At 34.8% G+C, this 27,929-nt stretch overlaps 3 protein-coding genes across 5 annotated transcripts; 2 read left to right on the top strand and 1 right to left on the bottom strand.

Moving 5' to 3' along the window:
* The first annotated feature begins 1,461 nt into the window (after positions 1–1,461).
* On the top strand, positions 1,462–5,376 carry LOC113506294. Its single transcript, XM_026889170.1, has one exon. The coding sequence runs from the start codon at positions 1,603–1,605 to the stop codon at positions 2,662–2,664; it is 1,062 nt and encodes a 353-aa protein (XP_026744971.1). The 5' UTR covers positions 1,462–1,602; the 3' UTR covers positions 2,665–5,376.
* Positions 5,377–6,803: 1,427 nt separating this feature from the next.
* LOC113506133 (nuclear pore complex protein Nup153) lies at positions 6,804–20,182 on the bottom strand. 2 transcript variants are annotated; one of them, XM_026889073.1, is made up of 8 exons: positions 19,791–20,182; positions 17,192–17,428; positions 16,794–17,058; positions 14,814–15,155; positions 14,577–14,733; positions 11,740–12,059; positions 9,206–11,643; positions 6,804–8,066 (listed from the first exon to the last, which is right to left on the bottom strand). In XM_026889073.1, the coding sequence occupies exons 1-8, from the start codon at positions 19,854–19,856 to the stop codon at positions 7,887–7,889; spliced, it is 4,005 nt and encodes a 1,334-aa protein (XP_026744874.1). In that variant the 5' UTR covers positions 19,857–20,182; the 3' UTR covers positions 6,804–7,886. The 2 variants fall into 2 exon arrangements, with proteins under 2 accessions (XP_026744874.1, XP_026744815.1); XM_026889014.1 differs by having other exon boundaries at positions 9,206–12,059; positions 19,791–20,181.
* A 2,038-nt stretch (positions 20,183–22,220) lies between these two features.
* Positions 22,221–27,025, top strand: LOC113506008. Of its 2 annotated transcripts, none has more exons than XM_026888935.1 (2): positions 22,221–23,051; positions 24,464–27,025. In XM_026888935.1, the coding sequence occupies exon 2, from the start codon at positions 24,464–24,466 to the stop codon at positions 25,496–25,498; it is 1,035 nt and encodes a 344-aa protein (XP_026744736.1). In that variant the 5' UTR covers positions 22,221–23,051; the 3' UTR covers positions 25,499–27,025. The 2 variants fall into 2 exon arrangements, with proteins under 2 accessions (XP_026744736.1, XP_026744693.1); XM_026888892.1 differs by lacking the exon at positions 22,221–23,051 and adding an exon at positions 23,194–23,516.
* The last annotated feature ends 904 nt before the right edge of the window (positions 27,026–27,929 follow it).

Here is a 27,929-nt window from a genome sequence, read left to right as displayed (position 1 = left end):
CCGAGGGCATGGCGTGGAGATATGTCGGACTCACACCTACTAAAAGCATCGCGGGCCCCTTCAATTGCCTGAGCCAGCGCCACGGGATCCCCCGCGCGTGCTCAGCGCGTCTCTGGCCGGCCTTTGTTGTGTTGGACTTCTTCTCGAAGAGTTGATTTAAAAAACCAACCCCTCATTCCTCGTAGAACGGACGCTTGGCATCCATGCCACTCGCTGGCCGCGACCTTAAGCTGGTCGCAGGTCGTTTTGTCTTCGACGCGCAAGCCGCCTGCGCCGCGACGGCTTATCAGCAGTTGACTCGCGCTCTGGTTCCGACGCTTCTCTTACTAATATGAGGGTTCACAGTAGGCGGCAACCGCTCGCCAAGCTCTCTCTCCGGACGATGCGCATGAGTTATTCCCTGTGATTCATTTCGGCATTATTTTCACAGATACCTGAAACGTTTTAAAGGAAAAGAAAGAAGGAGAATAATATTTGTTAGAATAAGGTACAATGTTGGTGGTTTACAATATTATAAGACGTCCTTATATGTATTCTACCATGTGTGGTGTATAAAATATTTAACTTAACCTAATATTATATACTACTTACTTACTATGACATCAAATAAACATTAGGTACATTCGTATAAATATAATAACGAAAATGAACTTTATATCTATAGGTAACATAAAAACGTTTAGTTATGATTTGCGGAATGTAGCCATCTGTCAATCCACTAGTGCAATAAAAAAATATTGCTGCAATCAAATTGTATCGTAATTCCTGGTCCAAAAGTCTTGTATCTACGTACATTGTACCTACACATCTGAGACTATTTAAAATTCTCGAGCCTCCTTTTAATTTTAGATCAGGGCTTGGCCAGATGGCAAAATTGAAGAATTTAAAATATCTAAGCTTATACACGGTGACAATTTTTTTAACAAACAACGCTATCTAGTCTCGCAATAAGCGAAGCTTGTATTTTGAGTGATAAAAACATTTATAGAATACAGAATAAAATAAATGATAATGCTTCTTTTGGGGATGCGTCAGAGTTTCATGGTCACCCACTCCCTCGGGATAAGGGATGACTGTGGCACTGCTGACTCGGCCTAAATCTTCAAGCAACGTCATTTGTATCGCTGCATGCGTTGTAATCCTTATACACCGACCGCATGGGTTGAAACCACCTCACGAAAAAGTTTAACTTTAATAATTAAAAGATTGATAATAAAAATTTCGGACGACTCACGCCGTTCATTATTCCTTTCCATCTGCTCTGTGTAGAGGCTCATTCACAGTGGTGTCACGAGCTGCGCGATTCAGCCTCTTTCGTTCCTTTTTATATTACCTATCACTGTATTTCATGGCAACGTGTCCAAAATATCTATTCCAAAAATTAGAAAAATATTAAATTGGTTCTTGGCTTTGTTTTAAGTCACTGAAACATTAATATCAAAGTAGGCGTCAAAAGATATTTATGGCTAGACCAAAAAACGAAAATGACAGAAAATGTCAAGTCAAACTTTGTCTATACAATAATATAATACCTATAATAGAGATTTCTGCTTTTTCACATAAGCCATGTTTTTTTAACTGTTCATTAACTTGCTCCTGAAAATGGTGGCGCCTAAAAGCAACCCAGTCGGATTCAACTCGAGCGCTAAACGGTTTGGTAAAATAACCGTTCATCCTAATCTAGACCCCAGCGGGCTTTATGTCACAAGACCTGATGGGTGCGATCCCTGCCTCTATTCACCAAATCTGATACAAAACATATGTGAAGCGACTCATTACAAAAAAATCGACAAAGATCCTTGGAGGTACAAAAATGAATTAGAGGAATGGGCGAAGAACTTGGGCTATAGAAACCAAAGAGTTTTAGAACAAAGACAGTGGCGGCGATCTTTACTAGGTCCTGCTTGGCATACGGTTACAGAACTACCCAAATATGAACCAGCTTGCATGAATGTTGGATTTAGTAGAATATCTCGAACGATACCCTCGCGAAATAATGTACCGGGTCCAGGAACCTACTACAAAGCCGTACCTTACAAGGCACCGTATGGCCCACACTCCACTCGGCCTACTTTTGAAAGAGAAGACTTTTGCCGATTTATGGATAGATCACCAAAGTGGTCACTCGCCCCAAACCGATACTGTTACCTTGACAAAGACTCAATTGAACAAAAGTCCAAAAAGGTAGTGTCACTACGCGGCCCATACGATCTATTTACTGGGAAACGAGACGACAGTACAAAGAATCACTTTAATACATCTATGAAATGCAGCGCTGCCACCTGGCCTATAGCACTGAAAGGCAGTCTGGAGAAGTACAAGACATCTCATTTCGGTAAAATGAATAAGACAAGCAGAAGAACACCTTGCAGGGGCCGAACGGCACTTGTGGACTTGTCAATGTGCCCGAGAAGACCAGAAGACCCTGGTTCTGCGCATTACAATGTATACAAGCCTCGTGTGTTTGAACAAAACAAAAATGCATTTAATAGCTCTTATGATAAGCCACCTGGGTATATTAAAGTGGTGGTATGGCCTGGCGTAGGAAGATATCGGTTGGCAGGCCGAAGAGAAATTCAGGGCAAAGGTCATAGGCATGTATTCTTAAGCAAGCAGGGCCGGTCCATCGGTGCTGTGATACCTCAACCAATGAACTCGTTTTAAAATTGTCTATTTTAGATTTCTTTATTTTTCTAGCTATATCAATAACTTTTATCTAATTGAAATAATTTACTTCCTTCATTTAATTTAAATATAAATACTTTCAAGATAGCAAATAAGCGGCATTTTCAAAACCTTAACCCGTACAATAGCAAAGTACTTGGATAATTTTTGAATTTGTGACAAATCTAATCATCATATTTTAACTCCGAACTTTACCAGAAGTTGCAAACCATCTTATTATTTTAATTACATGAGAATACATCGGAATATTTAATTGCTTAATGCGTTCAAATTCGAAATAAATATCAATTTAACTTAAACGTGTCTTCCAACTATTGATTAAATTATTTGTGGACTAAAGCAGAAAAAGTTGCAGAAAAGCCACAAAATGTATTAACTTTAGTCCTGAATAAACTCATCTCTTTCAGAATGTATTTGTACTCTTTAAAAAAGGCGACGTTTATAATTGTAAACACTTGAAAAAAATGGCTAGTTAGTGCTTATGGCTAACTAGCTGTACCAAAATTAAGGAACAAGGGCAGTACCAAATAAAAATAATGTTTTAATGGTCATTTTAATTGAGGAACAAATCTAAAAGCATTTTATAAATTCAATGATTCTTTTAGCAATGACGACGTATTCACATTTTACCTAATATCAGACATTGTCTTAGTATACAGTTAGTTTTGCTCCCCAATAGTTAATTATTCGTTTATTGTAGCATCCACTGAGAAAAGTTGTTAAATACAGTAGATTACAAATATTACATTATAATGACTATTCATAGTGAACATTTGGGAATACTTTAATTTTATTTCAGTGCTAACTAAATTAGGTAATTTCCAAATGCGACTAATACGTCATACTGACATAATTACATAAATTTAACTATTTACATTTTTAAGAAAACTTAATCTGAAGCAAAATATGAAAAATCAATCAATTAACAGACAAAAAGTTTCATGTCACATTTCATTAGCGTTGCTTCAGATACAATTTTTTTATAATCGTCGGTTCAATAGTTTTGCATATTTTGCAGTAATATAGAGTCATACATCTAAACTTATATTAAAACATTAAGAACTATTTAAATTAATTTACTGGCGATGATAATAACCCCGTAGTTACTTTATTTATCAAAAAAATGTAACTTTGATTAAAATCAATGTTGAGAAATTAACCCTTTGAGTTTAAGTATCGCATATTGAAAAACGAATTTTCTTTTAGAAATAATATCCTACATAACAATTAGACCACATACAACTACTTAAGAAATATTAGAAAATAATTTGGCTAACGTTTCAAAAAGACCAGCAAACATAACGTAACTTAATATTAAAGGTATTACATATACTTAGCTTATATATAAACATAATGAAATTGGCACATGGAAGTACAACTCCAATGTAGAATAGTACACAAAACATGACCATCATTAATTATGATTTCGTTTATCATTGCCTAGACATTGAGGTTTGTACATAATCAAATGCGATACTAAACATCTATTTCGGGATTATGGTAGTGTACATTTAAATCGTCCGAAGTAAAATGTGTTCAGAAGCAGTGCAAACACATACAATCACCGTTGCAGTGGCAGACTAGGAAGGTGATTCGCACCACCAACACCACTACCAATTCTTATCCTTCACATTTCCAGTAACTTTCCATTAATTCACACAGATAATATATCAATCTTCTATAAACCTTATTCCTGTACAACTTGCCTTATGATTTTGAACCATAATGGTGTTACCACAAGATACTGTTTGACGTGCACTCGAGGACACCGTCTTGCGGTAACAATGGATTTACTTAGTAAAATAGTTAAGAAAGGCCAGCTTTCATTTTAGATAAGTTCTCCTACTTGGCTTAACATGTTAAACACATTTTAACACAGAATTCGTTACAAACTATATCGATGCTTGAAACTAGTATACAACAGTTGATTTTCAATTAATGACTTTCATTTCAAAGTCTGGGCTATGTTTTTATAAAGTATTTACTGTTAAGAAAGAAAACAAATACAAAACTTGTTACATTAGCTGTACCTAACAAAGAGTAATTTATTCTGTCATCTTCGTTACAGCTTCTGATTTTATTATCTGGCCTAAATTATCAAGTGCCATGATGGATGGGGAACTATAGACTGTAATGTTGATGGTTTCAGTCCTGTCCGTACAAAGGAAAATTATACAAACTAAATAATTTCTCAAAGTTATCAAGTATTAAAAAATCGTGCATTATGTAAAGAAGCATTTCATCAAAATAAATAATTTAACTGTCTGTACGATAAAATAGCTACGATGAAAACAGAATGAAATACTAACGATAGCCACAAACAATTGAAACAAGGTAACTAATATTTAAGAAAGACCCGCTTTCATTTTAGATCAAAACTATCGCCTACGCGGAATGACATGTAAGACATAAAACACGTGAGAAATAATTACACTAGCTTGAAAATATTATACAACAGTTAATTCTGTATAACTCTTTCCTCACTGGTCGCCAACAAAAGCTGCGATATTATACAAAATATTACAAATATTAATCGAGTTAAAAAAAATCAAGTCTCGCAAGTTTTGAAAATCTACAGATTATAATGTTTATTATTCTGACTACTGTTCTATGATATATGAATAGATTAATCGCAATTCCGCTCAAATAGTCTAAGACGTAAATGTTGTAATGAAATTAACAAAAAAATATCCTAGAAACATTTATTCGAAATCTGAAAAAAGCGTGATGAGCTTTTTATGGCCCTGCAAATTACCTTTTGAGACAAGTTAGAATGATTTAGGTGCGCATGTTTATTTTGAGTTATCATATCCCATAAATAATTTGATGTGATTATTCCAGAGCTAAATGTATTTTATATATGTATGCTTTACCAATTTTTTCTGACTTAGGGCTGTGATACTATTTGAGCCGAAGCGTGTAGCATACTTAATCAAAACGTACAGATGTACTATATTGTTTTACTTAAAATGATTATACAGGCCTGTCTGTAGATAACGATATACCAGTCTTGTTTTATTAAGAAGAGGAGGGAGTATATATTATTTGGAATTAAATTAGTTTATTTTAGACCGTACTTTCTCGACTATAATAATTGCCAGTTGTTAGCATATCAATCGTGGTGATTATGCATTAACGCCGGAGTTGTTTTGATTTAAACCAGCAAGACTGTTTGGCTATGGCGTAATTGAAATACTTGATGAATTAATGGTTACATTTAATAAGCAAATAAATTATTCACGTACAGATTTATTTGATGATTGAAATTCAGCAGTTTAACTAATCAACAACTTTCATTTAACTATCGACTTAATTAATAAAAAGGAATATCTGTTCAATTAATAGATCTACATAATAAGAAATTTGAATAAACACAATTATTTCAGTGACACTTACAATTTTGACTTTTGTCAAGATAACTATAGACTACGGTGAAATATGATTATCAGTACATTTATTTTGGTAAAAACTACTTGTTTAATTCTATTTTCTTATACATGCTAAAATTACATTTCATTACGTATTAAAAACATATTACTGATATTTTGACACTAACAGAGATGAATTTAAGTTAGTAATCGCTATTGATGTATTTTAATATTTGTTTAAGTTAAAAATGTTTAATCATATTCTATTGTTTATGTTATTCCTAAGGAATTTATTTCATTTAAAAAATTAATTCGTTAAATCTCACTACCCTATTAAGTTTAATAAAATTGAAAAGTAATTAATTTTTAAGCCATAAACAAGTAAAGGCAATGAATGAATAATTTCCTTTCGAAATGTGTATATTTCTTTGTATTATATCGAATAAAACGCGTGCTATCCTGATTAGTAGTCCAACCAATAGCCTAAACTGGAAGCGTAAGAAAATAGAAAACTGCTCAGCAGACACTTTTAGATCTACTTAAAAATTTAGAAAAAATGAAAGCTCTCGTGACAGGTCCGTCGTTTCCAAAGTTAAAAGCGTTAATATAAGGTGTGTATGTATAGAATTTACACAAGCACCGCGCAAAAAAAGATTGACAACTAATATTGTGTTTTACATTTGAGCGTTTTACAAAGTGTAATAAATATATATTTTATAATAAAAGTAAATAAATACAAAATAATAGTTCTTTGCCGAAAACTGTGCTTTTCTAACCTTCGTGATTACAATTAAAACACTGTCTACAGTGCATTTACAATCATAATACCAAAAGGCCTTGTTTAACTCCAGTGCATATAAAATACATTCTTGAATTTATGTTAGTTACATGCCTTCAATGTACATTTCTGTTCAGTGTCTGGTATAAGTTTGCCACGGACACTCCTCCCGTCACATTAACACCACGCCACGGCACACGTAAACGAAATTCAATCTCGTGTTGATGCAATTATTGTGCCGTCTACAAGGTTAAAATAGTGTGGATTGGTTCCAGCAAATTTATTTGCCGGTTATCCATAGAAACTTGTATCTGATATTTACATATTTTCTATACTTCATTTTCACCTTTATCTGAATAATATTTTAAACATTTTGTTAGTCACTATTGTAAATTAAATTGTTAATGTCAAATTGTTTGAAACCAATATAAGAATCAGGGTGCACTTTTGGTATAAAAGAGGTATTGGGCCCTATTTTCAATGTTTTGTTCAGGCCAGCCTTTTCAATAAACGAAAGTCTTACTGCGTCCTAGATAAGACATCTAATGTATCACATCATAGTATTTGGCCTATCGTTTAACATTCGTGATCTCGCATGCCTACAGTCCTCGTGGAACATATCACCCTGATTACCTCTCAGAGTACTAATCACATAGTATATATAACAAGTGCTTTTTGATCGTCAAAATTCTATATACATATATTCAGCCTCCTTTTACGCAAAACTCAAAATGTTATCGACTTTGAATTTTTTCATTTTGGTTTCATATACACGTTTGTTTTGTAGACTGTGCCACAGCGTTTGCATGAATTTAGCTAATGTGATATATAAATAATAATATCTATATATGCACTGCAACAGAGCCATAACAAAAAACAAGTATCAAATAAAATAATACAATCATACACTTCGACCCAGTAAGTTATTAACTCAAAAATATTATCAGCTACCTTATAATTTAGTCATAATTTATTCATCCTTGTAATTTCCATACGGATAAACTCGGTTAGGACACTTACATCCAGTCCATAGTGTCCTATAGGGTTCGTTCTAATCATCGTTGTGGGTTCCTACGCACCGCCTTACGAACGCGTCGGACGGCGGTATTGGGGCCACTGCCCACTGTGAACTGAACATGCGGAGCGCCGGCGGGAGTTCCACCGAAACTGTACACGCCGCTCGGTTGCTGCGGCGAATGCGGCAGCGATGGCTGCTGCTGCGATTGCATTGGATGCTGCAAGAAACAAAATCACAACTTATTTAATATAGATCCTTTATTAATAAAAACCTACACCTTTTATAATATTGTATTTTATCCTGTTCCTCTGACGACACCGTCGAGTACTATGATAATTGGCAAGAAAACAAAGCATTTATAACCAGCTTGGCTGCCCCACTTCGTAAGGCTGTTAACATTTTTACTGGAATATACTTAGACTACGACGCTCAGAACTATCTTTGCTTTGTATTACAGATAGAATTTTCAAAATCTTTTTATTTTGTCCGGAAATTATCTCCTACATTGAAACAAACATTGCCTCTTTATAATATTAGGTTAGATTTATAAAGATGGATATGCATTTGTTCATGCATATGTTTTTACTATTTATATTGATCTGAAAACTAATTATAAATATGTGTGGGTTACAGCTATTTCTAGATATATGCAAAAAAGTGCTGTTCACGTTTTGTGTCTAGTCTCGACAAAGGAAGAAGTATGTAAGGGTTTTAGAGCATCTTTAACTCTTATATTGTATTTAATTTAATATGGCAGCCTATCGGTTGGTTGAATAAGATATATATATATATATATATATATACATATCCGTTCTACAAATATCACTTATAATCATATATTGGAAAATAAACGTAAATAAATTAAGTAAATAATTATTAGATAATAACAGCGATTTACGAGAACGCAGAAACAAAAGTAAAAAATAATCTAAACCTTCGAGTCTACCTAAGTTTAAAATAACTAGATATAACATGCAGGAATGACATATAGATGCAGAAGGTACCATTTTAGCAGGTTTGGGTACATATATTCATTTACGACCAGCTTCTCATGTGCAAAACTTCAAGCAGATCGTAAACAAAAACTATTAGCACCGCTTAACATGCTAGAACAAAGTACTGGGTGAAAGCTTCATCACAGCCTTAATTGACTAACAAATAATATGCAGCGGATTAAAATATACCAGATTTCTTAATTACTATTTGAATGTGTATATACTTTCTAATAACATCACAATACATAAAAACATTCCAAACATTTATAGATATTATAATGTCCTTTTCACCTTTCTTTCAATGCGTTCCCGTAATCATTTCCTTTAGTGCAGTTACATGAACAATACCAATAATATTTACCTGCTGTCCAAACCCGAATATGCCTGTTGATTGTGGAGCCCCGAAGTTAAACGCTGGTGCAGGCGCAGGCGAAGAGGGCTCAAACGTCGGTATAGAGGGGTTAGGCGAGCCAAATGTAGGCGTTGCACCAATGTTAGGTGTTCCAAACATGCCCATCTGTGGAGCAGAGTTACTGGGCGGCTGGGGTGACCCGAACAAGTTCGGAGTTGGTTGACTTGGCGCAGAGCCCGAAAATAATAAAGGTTGATTGTTATTATTACTATTATTCTGGCTGCCCATACCAAATATTACCGGAGATTGCGCGTTGTTGTTACCAAACGCAGGTTGAGATGGATTACCAAATGACGTTGAAGATCCAAAAGTAAATGTTGCAGGTTTTTGCAAGCTACTTGTAGCTGTATTTGATACAAACAGGTTTGGAGTAGATGTGTTGTTGGCAGGAGTCCACATATTTTCATTCTTTATTGGATTCCCAAATATGTTCGCTGAACCGCCCGTCAACGTATTTCCCCCCGTAAGTGGGTTTACAGGTAAACCATTTGCACCCAATCCAATGCCAGAATTTCCACTTGGCAAGCTATTTCCCATAATTGAGTTTCCAGGCATTGTAGCCATAGCATTTCCTGTAAGACCGTTAGGTGTCGACAGTCCGTTAGTTCCTCCTAAAGTACCCGAGGTAAGGGTATTTGCTGATCCTAAAGTTGTTCCTTGCGGCATACCAAAGCTGTTAGGCGTCGCATTGTTGTTCTCAGTAGAACCAAATGGTGATTTAAATAAATTGGGAACAGCCTGTTCCGATTTTGGAGCAGAATTACTGCCAAAAGTAAATTGGAACTTGGGTTTTTCTTGAGTGGATGGCAAAGTCGAGTTATTCTGTGCATTGGCACCAAAACTAAACACTGGAGCTGGGGTCACAGCAGGGGCAGTACTATTCGTTTCACTCTTTTGGAACAAGGGCGTGGGCGTTACAGAGCTCCTATCCGGTGGCTGGAATAGAGATGGAGTAGTGGTGGTACTCTCAGGTGGTTTGAATAGCGAGAGCGTAGGTGCGCTATTAGCTGGTTGCGCCGTAGTTTGACTCTGCGGTGTAAATAGATTTATTGGGGCAGCTGTGGAAGCCGGAGCCTCGAATAAGTTAGTAGCTGGCTTTACTCCAAACGTGAATGCTGGCTTGACAGCTGAATCGGCACTTGTCACCGTTGGTTGAACAGTAATTGAATTAGTTACAGTTTCCTTTGTTCCATCAGTTGGAAGTGGATTTTGGAAACTAATTCCGCTTACAGGAGGTGTCTCTTTCTTTTCTTCTTTTGTTGTTTGGAGTTGAGCTGGAGGCGCCATAAATATGTTACCAAATGGCTTTGGCTTCTCATTCAAAGAGTTTTGGTCAACACTTGGTACCTCCTGATTTTTCTCAGTGTCTACATCTTTCTTAGGCTCTGGTGTTTTGTTTGCAGCCACGGCGGGAACAGCAATTGGTTTTGGTATACCAAAAGCAAAATTTAATTTTGGGGCCTCTTTTGGAGATGGGGATGTTGCAGTTTTGTTCTCATTTACTTTTGTTGGAAGTGTAAAAGTAAATGATGGTGTCTCAGACAGCACATTATTATTTGTTTCGGAATGATCCTTTAATTTTGGTTCCAGTGTAGTTTTTACCTCTGGGACTTTTGCAGTTTCTTGTGCTTTAGGATCAATACCGAATTTGAATGAATTGTTTGGAACAGTACCAAAGTTGAACTTGGACTCTGGAATTTTGTTTGCACTTTCTTTTGCTTGTCCGCAGCATGCACATTTAGAAATATCGCTATTGTTTCGGACTAAACAACTGGAACATTCCCATTTTGCAGATTTCTGCGATTCTGCGATTTTCTTAAATTTATCGTCAGTAGATCCAAAGAAAGACGGCGCTTTAGGTGCAGCCGGGATGTTATTAGATTGTTTGGAACCAGGCTTAGCACCACCACAAGCTGCGCACTTGTCTACACTGCTCTTGTTTGAGATCCAACAATCTTCGCATTTCCAGTTATCACTCTCAGAATTGGCGCTGCTTGTGCTCGTAATGACGTTTGTGGGTGCCCCACCAGATTTAGTGGGTCTTTTGGCACCACAGCAAGCACATTTAGCAGAACTATCCTCGTTACTGACCCAGCAGTCCTCACATTTCCATTTAGAAGTTTGACTGTTTCCAGTTGTAAGTGTCGAAAGTGGTTCTGCGCCTTTAAGTTGTGGTATTTTCTCACAATTGACACATTTGTCTTTCTGAGATTGACTATCGGCAAGCTTGCAAACTGAACACTTAGCATTTTGTATTGCGTTTTGCGATGACTGTTTATAACCACAACAAACACAGGACTTGCTCTCAGCTTTATTTGCGACCCAGCACTCGGGGCATTTCCATTCCTTTGATGCAGGAGTTATCTTTTGAATGTCATTTGGTTTACCTACAACAACAGAAGAATCGTCACGTTTGTTGTCAAGTTTCTTATCAATCTGTTGTTCAGGACTCCCAAATGTGAATTTCGGAGGCGTTATATCACCTTGTGGGTTATCGCAAGACACTTTGACAGGAGATGCAAATATGTAGTCTTTACTGTTGAGTGTTTCGTGTTTATGCGTTTTTCCTACTGTAAATATGTTATCAGAAATTGGTTTTGGTGTATTGGAAACTGGTGCTTTATGAATCACTGGTATACCAAATGATATATTCGGTAATTGGTCTTTGTTTATCTTCAAAACACCAGTAGGCAGTATCACTGGAGTGCCCATTTCCTCTGCATCTTGGTTTCCTCTTAATTTGGTTATCTTGGTTTTCATTTTTGTTGTCAATTTGTGAGATTGTTCATTTTCTGTTTCGCTCCTAAAACCATAAAAACATCAAATTAAAAGGCGAACTGATTGTCGAATCCAAAAATAACCTTTATTGTAATGGCAAGGGAGTATTACTAAGTTGCTAAACATTCAGATTATATATTTCAGGAACTGAATTATTGTGGAACATCTCGAGAATCATCGAACCAAGCGAATTTAATAGATGCCGATGAAAACAGAGAATGGAGGGAACAGAGAGACAAGACTCACACCGAATACACTAAAGGTAACGACGTGTTGGTAGTTATACTCTGTCCGTTAAATAATCAGCCCTTCACAGTAACTGATTTTCATACATTTTTTGTACTGATATTTAAATTATTCCATTTTAAGCGATCTAAATATTAAATGGAACATTTCTATTGTATTTTATTTGTTGTAAGTTGTAATAGTTAAAATATTTTTTAAACTTTAACGACTTTAAGCTACTTTAAACTCTTTCCTTTTCTAGGGATCCAAGTGACCTATTCGGCTGCGACGGGTCTGGACCACATACCTGTCTGCGAGGGTTTCACCGAGAACAGAGCCGTTAAATAAGTCAGTAAGCTTAACAGTATCGTTTAAATGACTTCAAAACGGATGAGGTGCTAAATTTATGATCCGATTTACGTAACACTTTTTTGGTCGGTGCGGAATTGGTTAGGTTCCATACATTGATTTTGATGCTTTTTATGTTTTTTTATTTAAATAAAATTGATACAAGAATGAAATTCAAATTAAAAGTATAGTGTAGAATATTAAAGAACACGCTGCAAACGAAAAACCAAGGATATCTTTCATATGACAAATAAACCAGTGACAGCACAATAACAGCATTGCCACCATTTCAACGAAAATCCACCCATTAAATCTTTTTAAAATGTTTCCATAAAATAAAATCTAACTTGTAAGAATTTGTCGGCCGGTTTTGATTTATTTATAACGATCTGTCAAAAAATAGTTATTTTAACGAACAGAGTATAGTAGGTAGTTACATCCAGGACACGCGTCAAGACGCACAATTTATGTTCAGGACAATAATGACCGTACCGCGCTACTGGTTATTATCTGCCAGTTTGTACCAATAAAGCTCCGGCGGTCAGTGTGACTATCAATACTCAATACTTTATTAACTATTCACAATGTACAAAGGTCTTACTAATATAGCGAGCAACAACATACAGTGAACCGAGCCAATAGTCAAGCGCGGATATTTCTGCCCTGCATACAAATTTTAATGATCTTTTGCTAATAGTCGTGTTGGTTTGCCGTTTATCAAAACATTTTGCTTGTTAACATGACTAACATAACCAGATTGATTCTTGATCTGTTTTTGATCTAAATTGACACAACTGAGCATCAACTCGGTTCCAAGAGGGTTCTTGGAACCGAGTTGATTATTGAAAATGAAAACCTCATTTGTATTGAGGAATAAAGGACTAAGGTATAGAACATAAATTTAGACTAGATTATAATACCATGACTCTAAAAGGACATATATTTAAACAATTTGGTTTCATCCGTTATAGCACCATTGGCGCGTCAATGTTTAACCTTCAATAAGAATATTAATGATATAAGCATAGCTGTACACCGTTAATAAAAAGTTAACTTGGTTAATTTCAGGTACATTTCAGAAAATTTTATATAATAAAGTTAATCCGTTTGGCTTACTTTAGTCTTGAAATATTTGTAGCAGTCCAGAATAGGTGTAAACGATGAGAAAATACTAATTACGGAATAGACAAAAATAAAATAACAAATTTAATTTCCCATGAAACAACCCCTCCCAAAACAATCTAGTTTTGAAAGTACATAAATTAAAAGAAGTCTTTTGATTCACATATAATACTAGCTGACCCAGCAAACGTTGTTTTGCCTAATAAATTATTTCTGTTGTATGTATTTTTAATGCCACATTATAAAAAAAAAAAAATTCGTCCAAAAAATAAAATATTTTTTTTAGTGTGAGCGACCCTTAAAACTTAGGGGTATGAAAAATAGATGTTAGTCGAATCTCAGACCTACTGCATACGCATTTAAAATTTGGTAAAAATCGGTTAAGCCGTTTCGGAGGAGTACGGTAACTAACATCGTGACACGGGAATATTTTATATGTATTAGAAGAAGAAGATGATGATGTTTCTTACGGAAAGAACCGTAAATTACTATGAGATCAGGTACAACGCGAGTAAAACCGTGGAAAACAGCTAGTTTCATCTAATTTTCGATAACTGACGAAACTGTGAAGACTCAAGACTAAAGCTTGTTTACATATAATGTAAACAAACTTATAATTGAGCACATTGAAGGTATATTCTAACTGACTGTTGGAAATGAAACGGATATTATTATAAGTTAACGAGTCCTTTAACCTTTTTTGGTTAACTTAAAATGTTTTAAAAATAAGCCCGTTCCTCTATATATTAACTTCCTTAAATAACGAATAAACCAGCTATGGATGTGCAAAAACTATGAATTTCATACAATGACCATATTTATACCATTTTGATAAATTATACATTACCGTCTCGTTGAAGAAGGATAACTAGGATAGTTAGAAGTACTGCTTTGGGAAGCAATTATTTGGCGCGCCGCATTCGTGGTGTCCATGAGCCGTGACTTCTTTTTCAAACGCAGTATTGACGCGTAGTTTGGCACATGGAGTTCTTGAGTTTTGTACGCTGAAAAAAAAGAGACATTATTACCAAGCTCAAATGTATACCAATTGTATACTTGTCTGTAAACATATTATTAGACTTACAGTAACTGCGGTTTCCGGAAAGCGATTGATCGGCAGGCTTGAAGAACCTGTCATTCTTAGGTCTTGTGTACACTGGTATTCTCCTTGCCTCAGTAAGTGGGGAAGAGCTTTCTAATATTTCTAAAATCCGCCTGGCAGAGCTACTCATGGCAATGTCTTCATTGATTTTAGACTCATTTACTACTGCCACTCTGTGCTGCGTTATATTGGGCTGATTTATATAGGATGATGCCGCTCCCCCATACATAGTTCTCCCTGGGTAGAATGGTGAACCAAGTAAACTAGGTTTGAAGTTAGGCTGTTTTGGCTCATTTTGACGACTTGAATTTGCTGATGGTTTTGCTGAAAATATTATATTTTACTAGTAAGAAGACAGCTTTAGTGTGAGAAGATAAACATCTCTATCATTTTAAAGTCTATACAGAAAGCACATTTAAGATTATATTTTTACTGGGGGATTCTAAAGTATTGTTTTTAGAATGTTTTACTTGAACATTAATACTTGGGCTCAAATTGTGAACTGGAACAACTCATAAGCTATTTGCTTATGAAATGTGCCTGCAAAGGAGAATGAATACATTCCTTGTATATGGTGCAGATAAATAATTTAACTTGTACTATTTCTATTGCTCTTTACCAACACTGTCAAAATGTTGGAAAAACATTGGCAAGAAAATGACAGAACATCCAATGAAACTGCACATGCATGTCTCACCAATACAAATATTTAAGTATACTGTTTCAATGAGATTACTAATTTCTTTTATATTGTGCCCATTCTCCCTTGCTGTTCTCCAAACTTGTCAAATGCTGCCAAATAATTTCCTGGTTTCACTAAATATTTCTACAGTTAATCATTTTTGTGAGTTCATTATATATTTACCATACAAATTCATCTACATTGGTAAAACGTCAAGCAAATTAGTGGGCTGCATCTTATTACAACAAGATGGCAAATACTGTGCACAGATAAATAATAAAAAAACCACCAAACTACTCCATTAATAACATTTACAACAGTTCATGCAGTTTATAGCCCTGTACAATATGACGTGAGTAAAACACATACAAACAAAAACTAAACTAAATAAAGCTAGTAAAGATGCATTGTCTTATGATATATATATAAAATATATATGGTTTATAGGATATCTTTTGTTAAAAAGTAGCGACTGGTTTCAGGTGACACATTTTCAGTTTTATCCTTAAACAAAAATTATGTTAATATGACCTGCTATGTCCATGTTTTGTTTATTTTTCAGCATATTACTTTAATCACTTTGATATTATTGATATATTATGTCAACCATTTTTCCTCATTGTTTGGGAGCGTAGCAGGAACAGTAAATGCGCGTGCTACAACCCTTACATACTCTTTTTTGTATTAAATAAAAACTTGAACAAAAATGATGTTAGGCGTGAGACTGACAAATGCAACATTATTTTCGATTTATTGTTTAAAACTACTTGGTCATGACTGTGCCAAATTAGGTTTGAGCATTCGATACAACTTATTCTCAGATGATATAGCATACAAACTAACAGCTTCACCTAAGGGTATTTGTGATTAATATAGTGGACCAAACAATATTTCAAAACAGGATATGGTCCCCCCCGAATTACAAAATAACACCTAGTGAAATTGTGCCTTCAAATCATATTTTGATATACACTTAAAGACTTCTGTTTTTTTTCCAGTATACTCTTCCACTGTATAACTGGAATGAGAAAGTATTTTATGTGCATAGTAGAATTATTTTCATTAAATAGATCATCAGTTTATATAGTAAAGATATAAGGATTAAGGATATATAAAACAATGTTAAAATTGTTGATAAACCTCATACTGCAAAATTAGTCAAAATATTTTAAATACCCCACCGTGAGCTGTTTAGTGTACCACAAAACTAATCTTGGAATAAAAAATAGTATTAGTTATCTTTTTCCAATGCAGTCTAAAGTAATCAATTTTAATCTTACGGTAATTGTTGGAGTCCTCATCTTGGTTGGAAGTTGATTCAAAGATTGATTTCCTTTTATTGGCAATTGATTGACCTATGCCAGCAACAGTGTGTTGAGTTTGGAACATTTTGGCTTCCCTGTCAAGTCTTTCCTTTGAAATATCCTCATTTGAGGAGCGGAAGCTTGGGAATGTGCTTCGGCTCGTTTGAGGGTAATGAGGGTGAGAGCTGTAAGAGCTATACGGGTGATCAGATATATCCATGTTACTTGTGGAGCAATGAGCCTGTAAATACATAAATATGTTAAATCTCAGGTTTTATGACATAAATAGCATTTCAAAAGCATCAACTTCTATCTCAAATATGTCTTAAAAGCTGCTGTTATACATTTTAAACAAGACCATAAATATAACATACTTCCTGGGACCCATAGTGGTTGTAGGAGGTTCCCGGTGAGCTGTATCGCATGCGCTTCGCTGGTGGCTGTGTTATTACTGGAGTCTCACAGGCTTCATCTTCAGTGGAAGAATCCGTTGCATCTGCCATCTGCGCAGAGCCATTGGCATTTGATGAGCTTGGGCTACTGAACCACTTTGTTATTGTGGAGGGCAATAAGCCTGAAACCCTGGATGTAACATTCTTCACAAATGAAGACTGAAAAGAAAAAAAAAAAAGAACTAAAGTATTGTGCAATAACTGTTTTCTTTGCATGCATCATACACAAGCTTAGCCATAATATAAGGAAATAAATATTTTTTGGACAGTTTATCATTCTGAAATTGTATGTTAGTCAATGAGTTTTATGTGTTAATGTTACTTTTGAATGCAACATCTTATCGAACCCTATCTTGTAGGAGTATAATTAAATAAATAATCCTTGTGTGTTAATCATTAATTATTTGAACTGCCAACAACACAACACAATATTAGGGATAGATACCATCAGAATGTACAACTTAAGTTATGTGTAACCTGTAATAGTAGGTTCACAAAGCAATACAACATTACGCTAGCTGATATTGTTTTCCATTAGTACTTATCGTATAATATTCATTCATTTATTTAAACTTCTATACAAAATTGTTTTTTTTTTATGTAGTTATATTTGTTTTACACTATAGCACTGGCACTTAAGTACAAGAATTTCATATACTTTGAGCATGGCATACACATCCAACTAGCACCACTTCTTACATATAATATAATTATACTTAGACTTTCGCTTTGTTGCTTTAGACATTTTCATAAGATAAAGATAAATAAAATAAAAGATTTTTTACTGCAGAGCCAAAAGATTCATATTAAAATAATGGGAAACCCATATTGTAACTATTTCCAAAAATAGATCTTTTTTTTCAAAATAAGTCATCAAATGCCAATCGTACTTTCAAATCTTTGCTATCTACTACAATAGTTTTAAAAATTCTAAACTTTACCACGCATAGTAAAACTAAAAATATTACCAAAATTTATAAACTAAATCCAAGCACCCTACCGAGGTTGTACTGAAGCATGTATCATAAAAATATTTATCCTTAATTTAAAACTTTTTTGATGATAAGGATGGTGTCTGTGGAAGGTGTATTGTCCTCAGTAGAAAATAATTTACTTATACTCGTGTGAACTATATCGCTACTTAAATATGTTTACTCTGAAACATTATCACTGGCAATAAATAAGATAGCTGCTGCTTAATAATTGAACAATAAATTGTGAATTTATGTCACTCCAGTTGTTGTGTTTAACTTTCTCTAGTCTTATTGAGTATAGTATTATTTCATGATTTATTATTCCAAGCTACGATTATTTAAATAAACCATTGTAAACCCCATGGCATTTATAAACACTCTCTCTAATGATAGGGAATCAGTTAATTTCCAATGACTTGGCATTCATATTGGTGAAGAAGGATTTTGAGACTAAATTTTTAGAAAGCAAATTATGTGGTTAGACTGATCAATATTATTTCACATACTTTTGTAACTGGTTGTTCATTAAAAACTTTTTTTTTTATATTTGTTCATACACTCCACATTTGTTAGAGAATTGGTGTTAGTATTATACTTTAGAGTCCAGAATTGATCTTAAAATCAATGTATTTGTATATCATTATTGAAATTAGATGTATATCATGTTTAATTCACTTGGTAATTTGTCTGCTAGCAGAACAAACACTATAGTTATTTTCCACAATTTATTCAAGTCCAGTGAAATATATCAATTTATTATTAAACTGTATAGACAAACTACCAAGCAAATGAAATTCTAAGACACCCAGCAACAGAACAAAATAGGTTTTCGCTCAAGCAAAAAATGCAGTGATTCATACAGCAGCAATAAAAGTAAATGCTTTGATTTGTGATAATGGAGTAAAACAATAAGAACAATGAGTAAGGACTTCTTGTGTATAAACATATATGCTACATGCTACTTATGTGATATGAGTATGTTAAGCATAAAGAGTACAGATATCTTACTCCACTTGCAGGTATTTATAACCTAAGAGTAAATGATACAAGTACATCCATGGCATCAGGCTATCAGGTAGACCAGTCATACATTTCAAATTATTTCAATTAGTCACATTTCAGGTCCTGTTGAAACCTGGTATTTTATAGACTATTGTATTTATTGAATGTGGTGATGGATTAGGTAGACTTCATGGTTTAGATTAGAAAAATATTTAAGAACAAAATTTCAGCAGCCCTATCACATAAATAACTTGATTATTTTTTAACTGCTCTCAAAATTCATAGATCTTAAGAATAGAACAAAGCTTAACATAGCGAGGGCAGACCCAGTGGCTCGGGTAATTTAACGGCATGGAACATCCCAGGTAAGTATTTCGCAAAAGCAAGTCCCACTGCTTTTATACGAAATAATAACACAGTCAGGTGAGTATTCAATAATAACTCGCCATGCATGATGTAAAATCTCAAAACTACGCGTGAGGCCACACATTTCATGAAAAACGCAGCGACATTGTCGCCGAGAGCGGGAATTTAGTGCTACTTACGTTGTTAGCTTCGTTTGAAGAAGAACGTGGCCGCTTTTCCTTGTTTTTTGTGTAAACTGAACTCATTTTGGATTCGATTTAGATCACTGAACAATATTTAAAAGCAATAACGCTACTGCAAATTCAATCTTTAGCTAATTCACAACTGGCAAAAACGTGACAAACATGGCGTCTGTTAAATGTGTCAAAGAAACACTTGGAGGGAGGCGCGAGCACTATAAATTGTTTAAATATCTAAGAATTCAATTATGCAAAAATGGATACATCCAAAAATTACTATCAAACTAAACTATTAGGGAATTTACGGATCACGAGATATTTGTAAAATTGAAAATCCGTATTATCGTCGTTAACGCACAGCGCACAATGTTGCAATGATCCAAAAATTTGACTGTGAAACTGAAAAGTTCACTGGACAGGGTTGGCTGTGCATAAAATAAGAATATTTCTCCTTTTTTTCTACAGAAAAGTATCAGAACTAAAAATAAATCTATTTTAGTATCTTTTAACTCGGCTGGGTCTGGTTTAACGTGGTTATGATCTAAGAAACTTTGGGACTACATCGTCGGGCAATGTAAAGCCAACTCGTAAGCATGCAACTAATCTTCAAACATAGCGCCACACGATTCATCACTGGCGAGTGAACAAGCGCCTAATGGAACAAATAAAATATATTTATTTGCGCAGATAATAACGTAACGTAGTCACGATAAAATTAAGTACCCTTTTTTTCTACCATTTTGGATTTCAAGCAATGATGCAGTTCATCATCAAACATAGGGTAATAACTACACAATTATAACGCTACACATTAAATAGAAGGCAATATAAAAGTTGAAATTAATGTAAACAAGCTTCGAATGATTACTATTATCTTGTGGCAATAAGTTTTTGCTCTCAGTTAATGACACTCTGTGTCAGAAAAAATGTTTTGACTGAAAGTTGACAGTTGTCATTTACTTAGTACTTACAGTTTTATAAATAGCTTCAACTGCGCACACGCTCATAATGTACGACGCCAAGTAAAAATATCTAAATTTTAATATTAGAAGACCCCACACAAAGATATTCGTTAGACTATAAATGCTTAAAATAACTGATTATTGCGATTGTTTGTTTCGTGAACTTCTTGTTTTGTAGTACCCATTGTAGTTCTAATTCAACGCTAGCATATATATATTTTTATTTCTTATTGATAGTTGTAGTTTTCAAACGGAACCAGTATGGATAGAAGATTAGGAAGATATAATTAATGTAACCAGAAAAATAAACTTCAACACTTTTCACACTACTTACACAATTGTAATACCAATTTTAATATTATTATGACCAAAAGTAAATACAAACATTGTTTGTTGATTGTATATATCACTACATACTTGATCATTGTATAATATTCTGTATTTATATTAAATTCTAAGAATAAGCTTGGTTTTAGTTTTGTAACTTATCTTGCTTAGGATCTATTTCTAATGTTTTTGTTAGTATACCCTAGACACATTTTTGTTAGGAATGGACCATAAATATATTATTAATGGTCCATTCATAGTGTGTTGTAAAAAAACATAACAAAAATGTGTTGTATGTAGAATTATTTACGCCTAAGCTGATTATTGATGGTTGGATAAGAAAAAAAAATATATTCTCCTGCCATCCTTCCCGTCCTAATCTCATATTAAATTAAGCCCTAATCTAGTATTTATTATATCAATGATAAATTTTGTAGAATTTTGTTAATACCTGATATAAAGGATATTAAACTTTAATAAAGAGTATAAGATGGAACACTTGTTTAAAATTTATCTCCAAAATCAGCACGCCCTAGATATAATTTTAACTGAGATGGTTGCTAAAAGTTGGTTTAGCAAAATACCTACTACACAATTACTTTTCTTTTATGTAAGTATTATCATGTAACAAAGTCAGAAAACATGACTTCCTGGGGCCATGAATGAATGGCAATTGGATTAAATTTGAAACTATTCCACCCCATACCATATCAGAATGGTTGAGAATAATACAAAGTGCTAATTTAATCTAAGTATGTAATGATTCATTCATCGGCGATTGTAAATAGCAGAATTGAGGCCTCTGATCTTTTCTGTTGTAGACCCCTTTACCGTCGAATATCATCAACTCAGCGCTGCTGTGATTTGCCGCGCCTATTGGATCCCGCTGTTGATCTTAGACTCGTCTTGCTCAGCGACTGTCAACTGGTCTTTACTTTAACTGCCATTATGTCCGTAAATGGTTGATTTTGGGACTTCTGAGTGACTCTGAGCATTGCTCTCTCCATAGTCCTCTGCGTGTGTCTAAACTCCTCGACAGCCTTCTAAGTGAATGTTATGATTATGAGCAAGGGGTCCACGCATGAAGGACTCACTGATGTCAACCCAAAAAGTTTTTGGCACTCAAAATTTTTTTATTGATGCCGAATGCTGCCCACGCCCGTTTATATCGGGTTCCACATATACCAAATGGTTGTATAAGTAATCTTACCTATGTTCTATATTGGAATGAGTTTAAGTAGTCATGTTTATAGTTTTCAGCATTTCCATTTTAGTTAAGGTCTCTCCGGATTGACCTACCTAGCTTTGCTATCATTGATGCTCTCCGAAACATGTACAAATTTTACCAAAAATCGATAATCGGTATTTATTTACCATGTCTACCATGAAGCCGATTCATCTAACTTCTGGCCAATATTTCGCGCAGCTCCAGGAAATTTAAATTATATTAATGTCATCCAGTAGTTATTACTAGTTAATTCCACAAGCCAGACATTCGACGACGTTGAAAATACAAAAGAACGAAAATAACGTTGCAAATATGTTGTAAGACTAAAATCGGAAATATAGGTACGTCGGCAGGTAGGTACTTACTTGTGATAACAATAATTATAGCAGTAGTTTTTTGTATGGTATGAGGCAGGCGTGCTTTACTTTTATTTTTATTTAATTCCTATTCCACATGACCATTTACGCTGTAGCCGTTTGTAAGCTCTACTTTGTTCCTAGACTTGTAACTTGTTATGTAAGTGCGCTTCCAGACCATACTGTAAACAACAAAAAGCTTCAAGGCATTTAAACGTCACAACAAGATATCAACAAGTATTACAAGTAGTGAAGCAGCTGAACCTTGTCCTTGAGGTTGACCTAGTCTCGCCGGCGTTTCATAATGGCGCCATTTAATCGCAACGTGGGGCTGCGTGCATCTACCAAAATCGAGATACCTGACAACACTCTGCACGTTGTTTGAGATGTAAGTAATCGGTCTAAATACCTGAAAATACTTTCTTGATTTATCTGAATTTAAGGAAAAACTCTATCTATTTACTTTTTAATTTAAATAGATTTAATAAAAGTTTAATAAAAAGCAAATGTAAATACATAATTATATTTTTCGTTACCTAAATATAAAAATGTAGCATAAAAAACGGTTGTAAATTACAGAATCATTAGAAACTGGGAATTACGCAGTATACTTATTGAAACAAGTTGTAAGACTTCATCGTGTAATGTTTGGAAGTTGTTATTTACGTTTGGCAATTTATTCATCCCTTAGTCCCTCCCCCAACCCCGGCCGGGGTTGAATCGATAAACCCATTCGGCAAAATCCAGTCGAGGCGCGTCTTGGTTTTTCGCTATGTGGCATCGTGTTCCACGTAAAATTTTAAAACGGGCTAAAAGCGCCGACGAAGAAAAGCTGTGGCAGAAAATGATCCCCGTGAGTATAATAGACAGTATTTTACTTTATGGCCTAGGGAGCTATAGTAAAGTGCAAAGTACGCTGTAGAGATAGCTAGCGGCATGATCTTGCGAATCATACTTTGAGATTACATTTAGCAAACGATAGGATAGCTAGTAAATACTTGTCAAATCATTTCTGCAAATGCATAATCTATTAGGCACATCAATTATTCTTCATAAAAGTCAAGTACCTACCTATCTACAAACCCCAATTTCGTTCATTGTTTGGGTAAAAAATAAATAAATAAAATAAGTAGGTATTTATTTTCCTAATAAATTGATTGAAAGACCATTTAGAATTTAATGTGGAAAGAAGTTTTGAAGTTGTGTTGTGTGGGTCTAGAAAAAAATAGATATCTATATTTCATCGCTTTGCTATACCGACTTGAGTAAGGAGAAAGTGCGGTATTTTGTAAAAATTTCATTTGGTGTTTAGATACAGTATTATAAGCCCTATAACCACATAACAGTATCAATTATTCCTAGAGGTTTGCTATCCTTAGCTGTGTTCAGGTGAGAGTAAGCAAGCCCCGGGAGGGGAAGGGTAGCCAAACGATCGATAGGTACTGATTGCATTTTGATACTGTATTCAGTTTGGTTTAACTAGTGCCGCTCTAGTCAATTCGGTCCTTAGGTACTTACGAGTATAAATTTAATAATAAACACATTAAATATTACCTTCCACTGGTCATTTACCAATTCAGAGTTATAGGTACGTGTTCGAGTGGAGGTGGTTTTTGCACACTAAAGTACTTTGAGAAGACAAAGACGTAGAATAGATTCTTTGATACGTTAAAGTCAAATTTAATTTTGCATTTTAGTTAGGCAGGTGTGTTTGTTCCTTTAAAATAATTTGATCCCCTAGGAACCATGAGAGTTACCTACGTGTAACTTGATAATTAAAATATGGTTTTTCTTTCACAGATGAACGCGCAGGCCTCAGACGATAGCAGCACTTCGACGGGAGAGGAGACTGATTTCCATGACGAGTCCAAAACCCGTGAGAAATCTAAAAGGGCTAATGCCAGAAAGAGATTTATCGCCCGCAAGAGGTTCCTTGCCCGCAAGAAGGCTGCTGCTAGTAAGAAGGCAAATTCCCGCGGGAACTCTGATGGCAAATGGGAGTCTGTTACCCTTATAAAGTCCAATACTTGCGAGATGACTGCTGAAATCATTGAGCCTGAAGATTGTGTACCATCATCTTCTGCACCGATGGAGTCTAAAGCCTATGAAGAGGCGGATGCTCGCAAGGAGACTGATGTCGTTATAGAGCCTAAAGCGTGCGTCGAGGCTGATGTTGTTAAAGAGCCTAAGGCCGGAGGGGAGACTGATGCCCCCCTGGAGCCTAAAGCCGGCGAGGAGGCTGATGAAGTCATGAAGCCTAAAGCGGGCGAGGAGACTGTTGACGTCAAAGAGCCCAAAGCGAGCGAGAAGGCTGATGTCCCCATGAAATCTAATGCATCCAAAGAAATTGCTGGACCCTTGGAGTTGAATGCCCGCCAGGAGTCGAATGCATGTGAAGATTCTGATGGTCCTAAGGAATTTTATGTCCGCGACAAGTCTAGTGCCCGTGAGAGAGTCCTTTCCCGTTCGGGACCCTCCAAGCCTCCGAAGGCTGGGCGCAACAAGAGGAAGCTTCTCCGCAACCGGCTCAAGAAGATGGCAAGGAAGCCAAAGCCGCTAAATAGAGACCCACATGATGTGTTTGGCGATTATGTCGCTAAAGAGTTGCGTAACATAAAGTGTAAGTACCACAGGGCTCGTGCTAAAGAGTGCATCGCCGCTGTACTGTCCCGTGCTAGGGTCGGGCGAATGCATGGCTTCTTGCTTGCTATGATCAGCGATGACGATGTGCCACAACCGCAGCTCCCAGCGGGAACTGACGATTGCGAGCCAGATTCTTACAAATCATCCTCCACGTCTGAAGCGGAAACCGATGATTGGCCTAAGATTGAGTAATTTTAGAATTTTAATTACTTATGATTCACAATTTTTGAAAATTTTGTAGTGTCATGGTTGTTTATACGTGTAACTAATATATCAATTTTATTCGATACTTTAGAGCATACTAACAAAACTTATATATCAATCATGAATGTTAGACTCACTGTACTATCCATCTTCTCGTCTCATAGGATTATAGTATGTAAGACTAATTTGGAACGAAACTCCAGTCCGCTGCTTCGGGTATAAAACGCGACGCGTTAGCCCTGGCAGGCAACACGAATACGGTTGTAAGTCTGTCTCATTCACAGGGTTAATGTGAAAAAAGTGAACGTCCCAAATATTTGACTAGGACAACTGAGGGTAAATTTCGAGTTATATTATATTTAGTGTTTGGACTGAAAATACCAGTCCTTTGGGAAAATAATGATTACTTAGTGTTTAAGAATTTTAGGACTGACTTAAACAACTTTGTTGTTGTAAAATATCTAAGTATGATAAGAGCTTGATTGGAAGTTTAAAACAAATGACTGGTAGCTAAAAATTTGACTTAACCGACTAAGTAGTTCTTGTATGAAATTATCCCAAGTAGGTATCTATGATAAAGAAATTGAATGTTTCAGAAACTTCTATTTAGTGCTCACTTTTTATAATTCTGATCTGTGTAAGGTAAACTGGATGTGTTATTTTTTATATCAATATTTTCTATTTACACACCTATACTCATTGTAGCTGAAAAACCTATAAATTTTTGGATAAATTAGTTCACTTTCAAAAATAGACAAATGTGTGATTATTTTAATACTGTTATTTGATCGTTGTGACGACGTTGGGATCATTTAAACTTCTGCCTAATTTTGTGATAATTTTTGAAATTAAATTTCTATCCAAAATGTTGTGACATTAAAATGTCTTCTCTTTATTTATAAGTACTGAAATTAAGTATTATTATCATATTTTAATGGTAGGTATAATAGTTTCAGGAGTCTTAGGAGTTATTTATATCTACATACCTACTTAGGTATGGTGAATTTTTAAATTAATAAGTATACTAATTGTACGGTAGGATAGGTACCTATGTGTCAAATATCTGTGTCAATCTATAAAATAAATGTGGAATAAAAATGTTGTTTCATTGCCATTCTCTCATATATATACTATTTTACTTGTTCAGCAACCTTCAGAACCTTGGTGCTCAGCTAGTTTTCAGTAGATTTTGAGAATTATTTATTTTATGGCTCGAATATGCGACTTGCATTTAATGTGACATTGTTCATGGGCGAATGTAGCTGACTGTATTAATTAATACTAATAAGTGTTTAAGCGACTTGATAAAAAGTAGCTTCTCAGTTCGATTGTTTGTATGTGCGTCCACGATTATCTTGCACCTGCCTGAAGCAATTTGGATGCGGTGTTTAGATATGTTAGTGATTTTTAGACAAAGAGTTATCAATATATGTTAATTTATGTTATTCCATTATTAATAAACAGAGATATCAAAAAATATTCCTAAAACTATCAATAATTCACCGAAAACTTTAACTTTTTATTTGTGTTGCCCATTTTAAAAATTGTAGTCAATCATATTTAATATTTTTAAATCATCCTTCATTTTATGACGCCTATTTATTTCATATTATTAAAAATAAAAAAAATGACTTGCCGTTTTTATGGCTGACATCGAGACAGATTTTGCATGGGCGTCAAAAAATAAGTACCTACCTATTAAGTATAAGATACATAGCCTCGAGTAATATAACTTAATAAAAGATTATTTAATCTGAGATCAGTTTCTTATTTAAATTTACTCTGAATTTTACTAGGCAGGAATTACACTAAAATTATAAATGCAAAAGAATGTGTTTATATGTGTGTTTGAATGTCTGTGAATTCGAGGGAACTGATTTCTGCTATTTACAATGGCCGATGAATGAATGAAATTTGGCTTAAAATGTCAATTTTCGTATTATCTTAAGCATTTTTCTACACAATAATCGGAATTTCAGTACGGGCCGGTGCACTCAATTTCAATACAATTAACTTCCAATTATTGTATTGGAAAAATGCTTAAGAGAATAGGAATAATTTAAAATTGAATTCATTTATCGTTCATTGTTTAATAGCAGAATCGGGGCCCTACGCATGCTTGCAATAAATATTTGAAGTTAGATGACACCTTTGTTTAATACATTGGCTTTATAAGTATACTTTAGAATGTTAATGTTTTTGCAGTTGTGAGCTACATAAAAGCGGGCTAAGCCGCAAGCAACACATAGTCAAATATAATAAATATTGCATTCAAGTCTTGCATGAGTCCCAGTATCTTCAATAAGTTTAATTTAGCTGCCTTTTAGTTACGTACTTTCGAAAACGCCTGAGGCGTTGAACTTGTCTTTTTCCAACGGCAGGAGACAATCAGGGAAAGTTAACAATTAAAACAACATAA

This window comes from Trichoplusia ni, chromosome 1 (assembly GCF_003590095.1).
Source record: "Trichoplusia ni isolate ovarian cell line Hi5 chromosome 1, tn1, whole genome shotgun sequence".
NCBI classification, from domain to species: domain Eukaryota; kingdom Metazoa; phylum Arthropoda; class Insecta; order Lepidoptera; family Noctuidae; genus Trichoplusia; species Trichoplusia ni.
The sequence above is the reverse complement of the archived record's forward strand: the minus strand, read 5'-3'. Positions and strand labels throughout refer to the sequence as shown.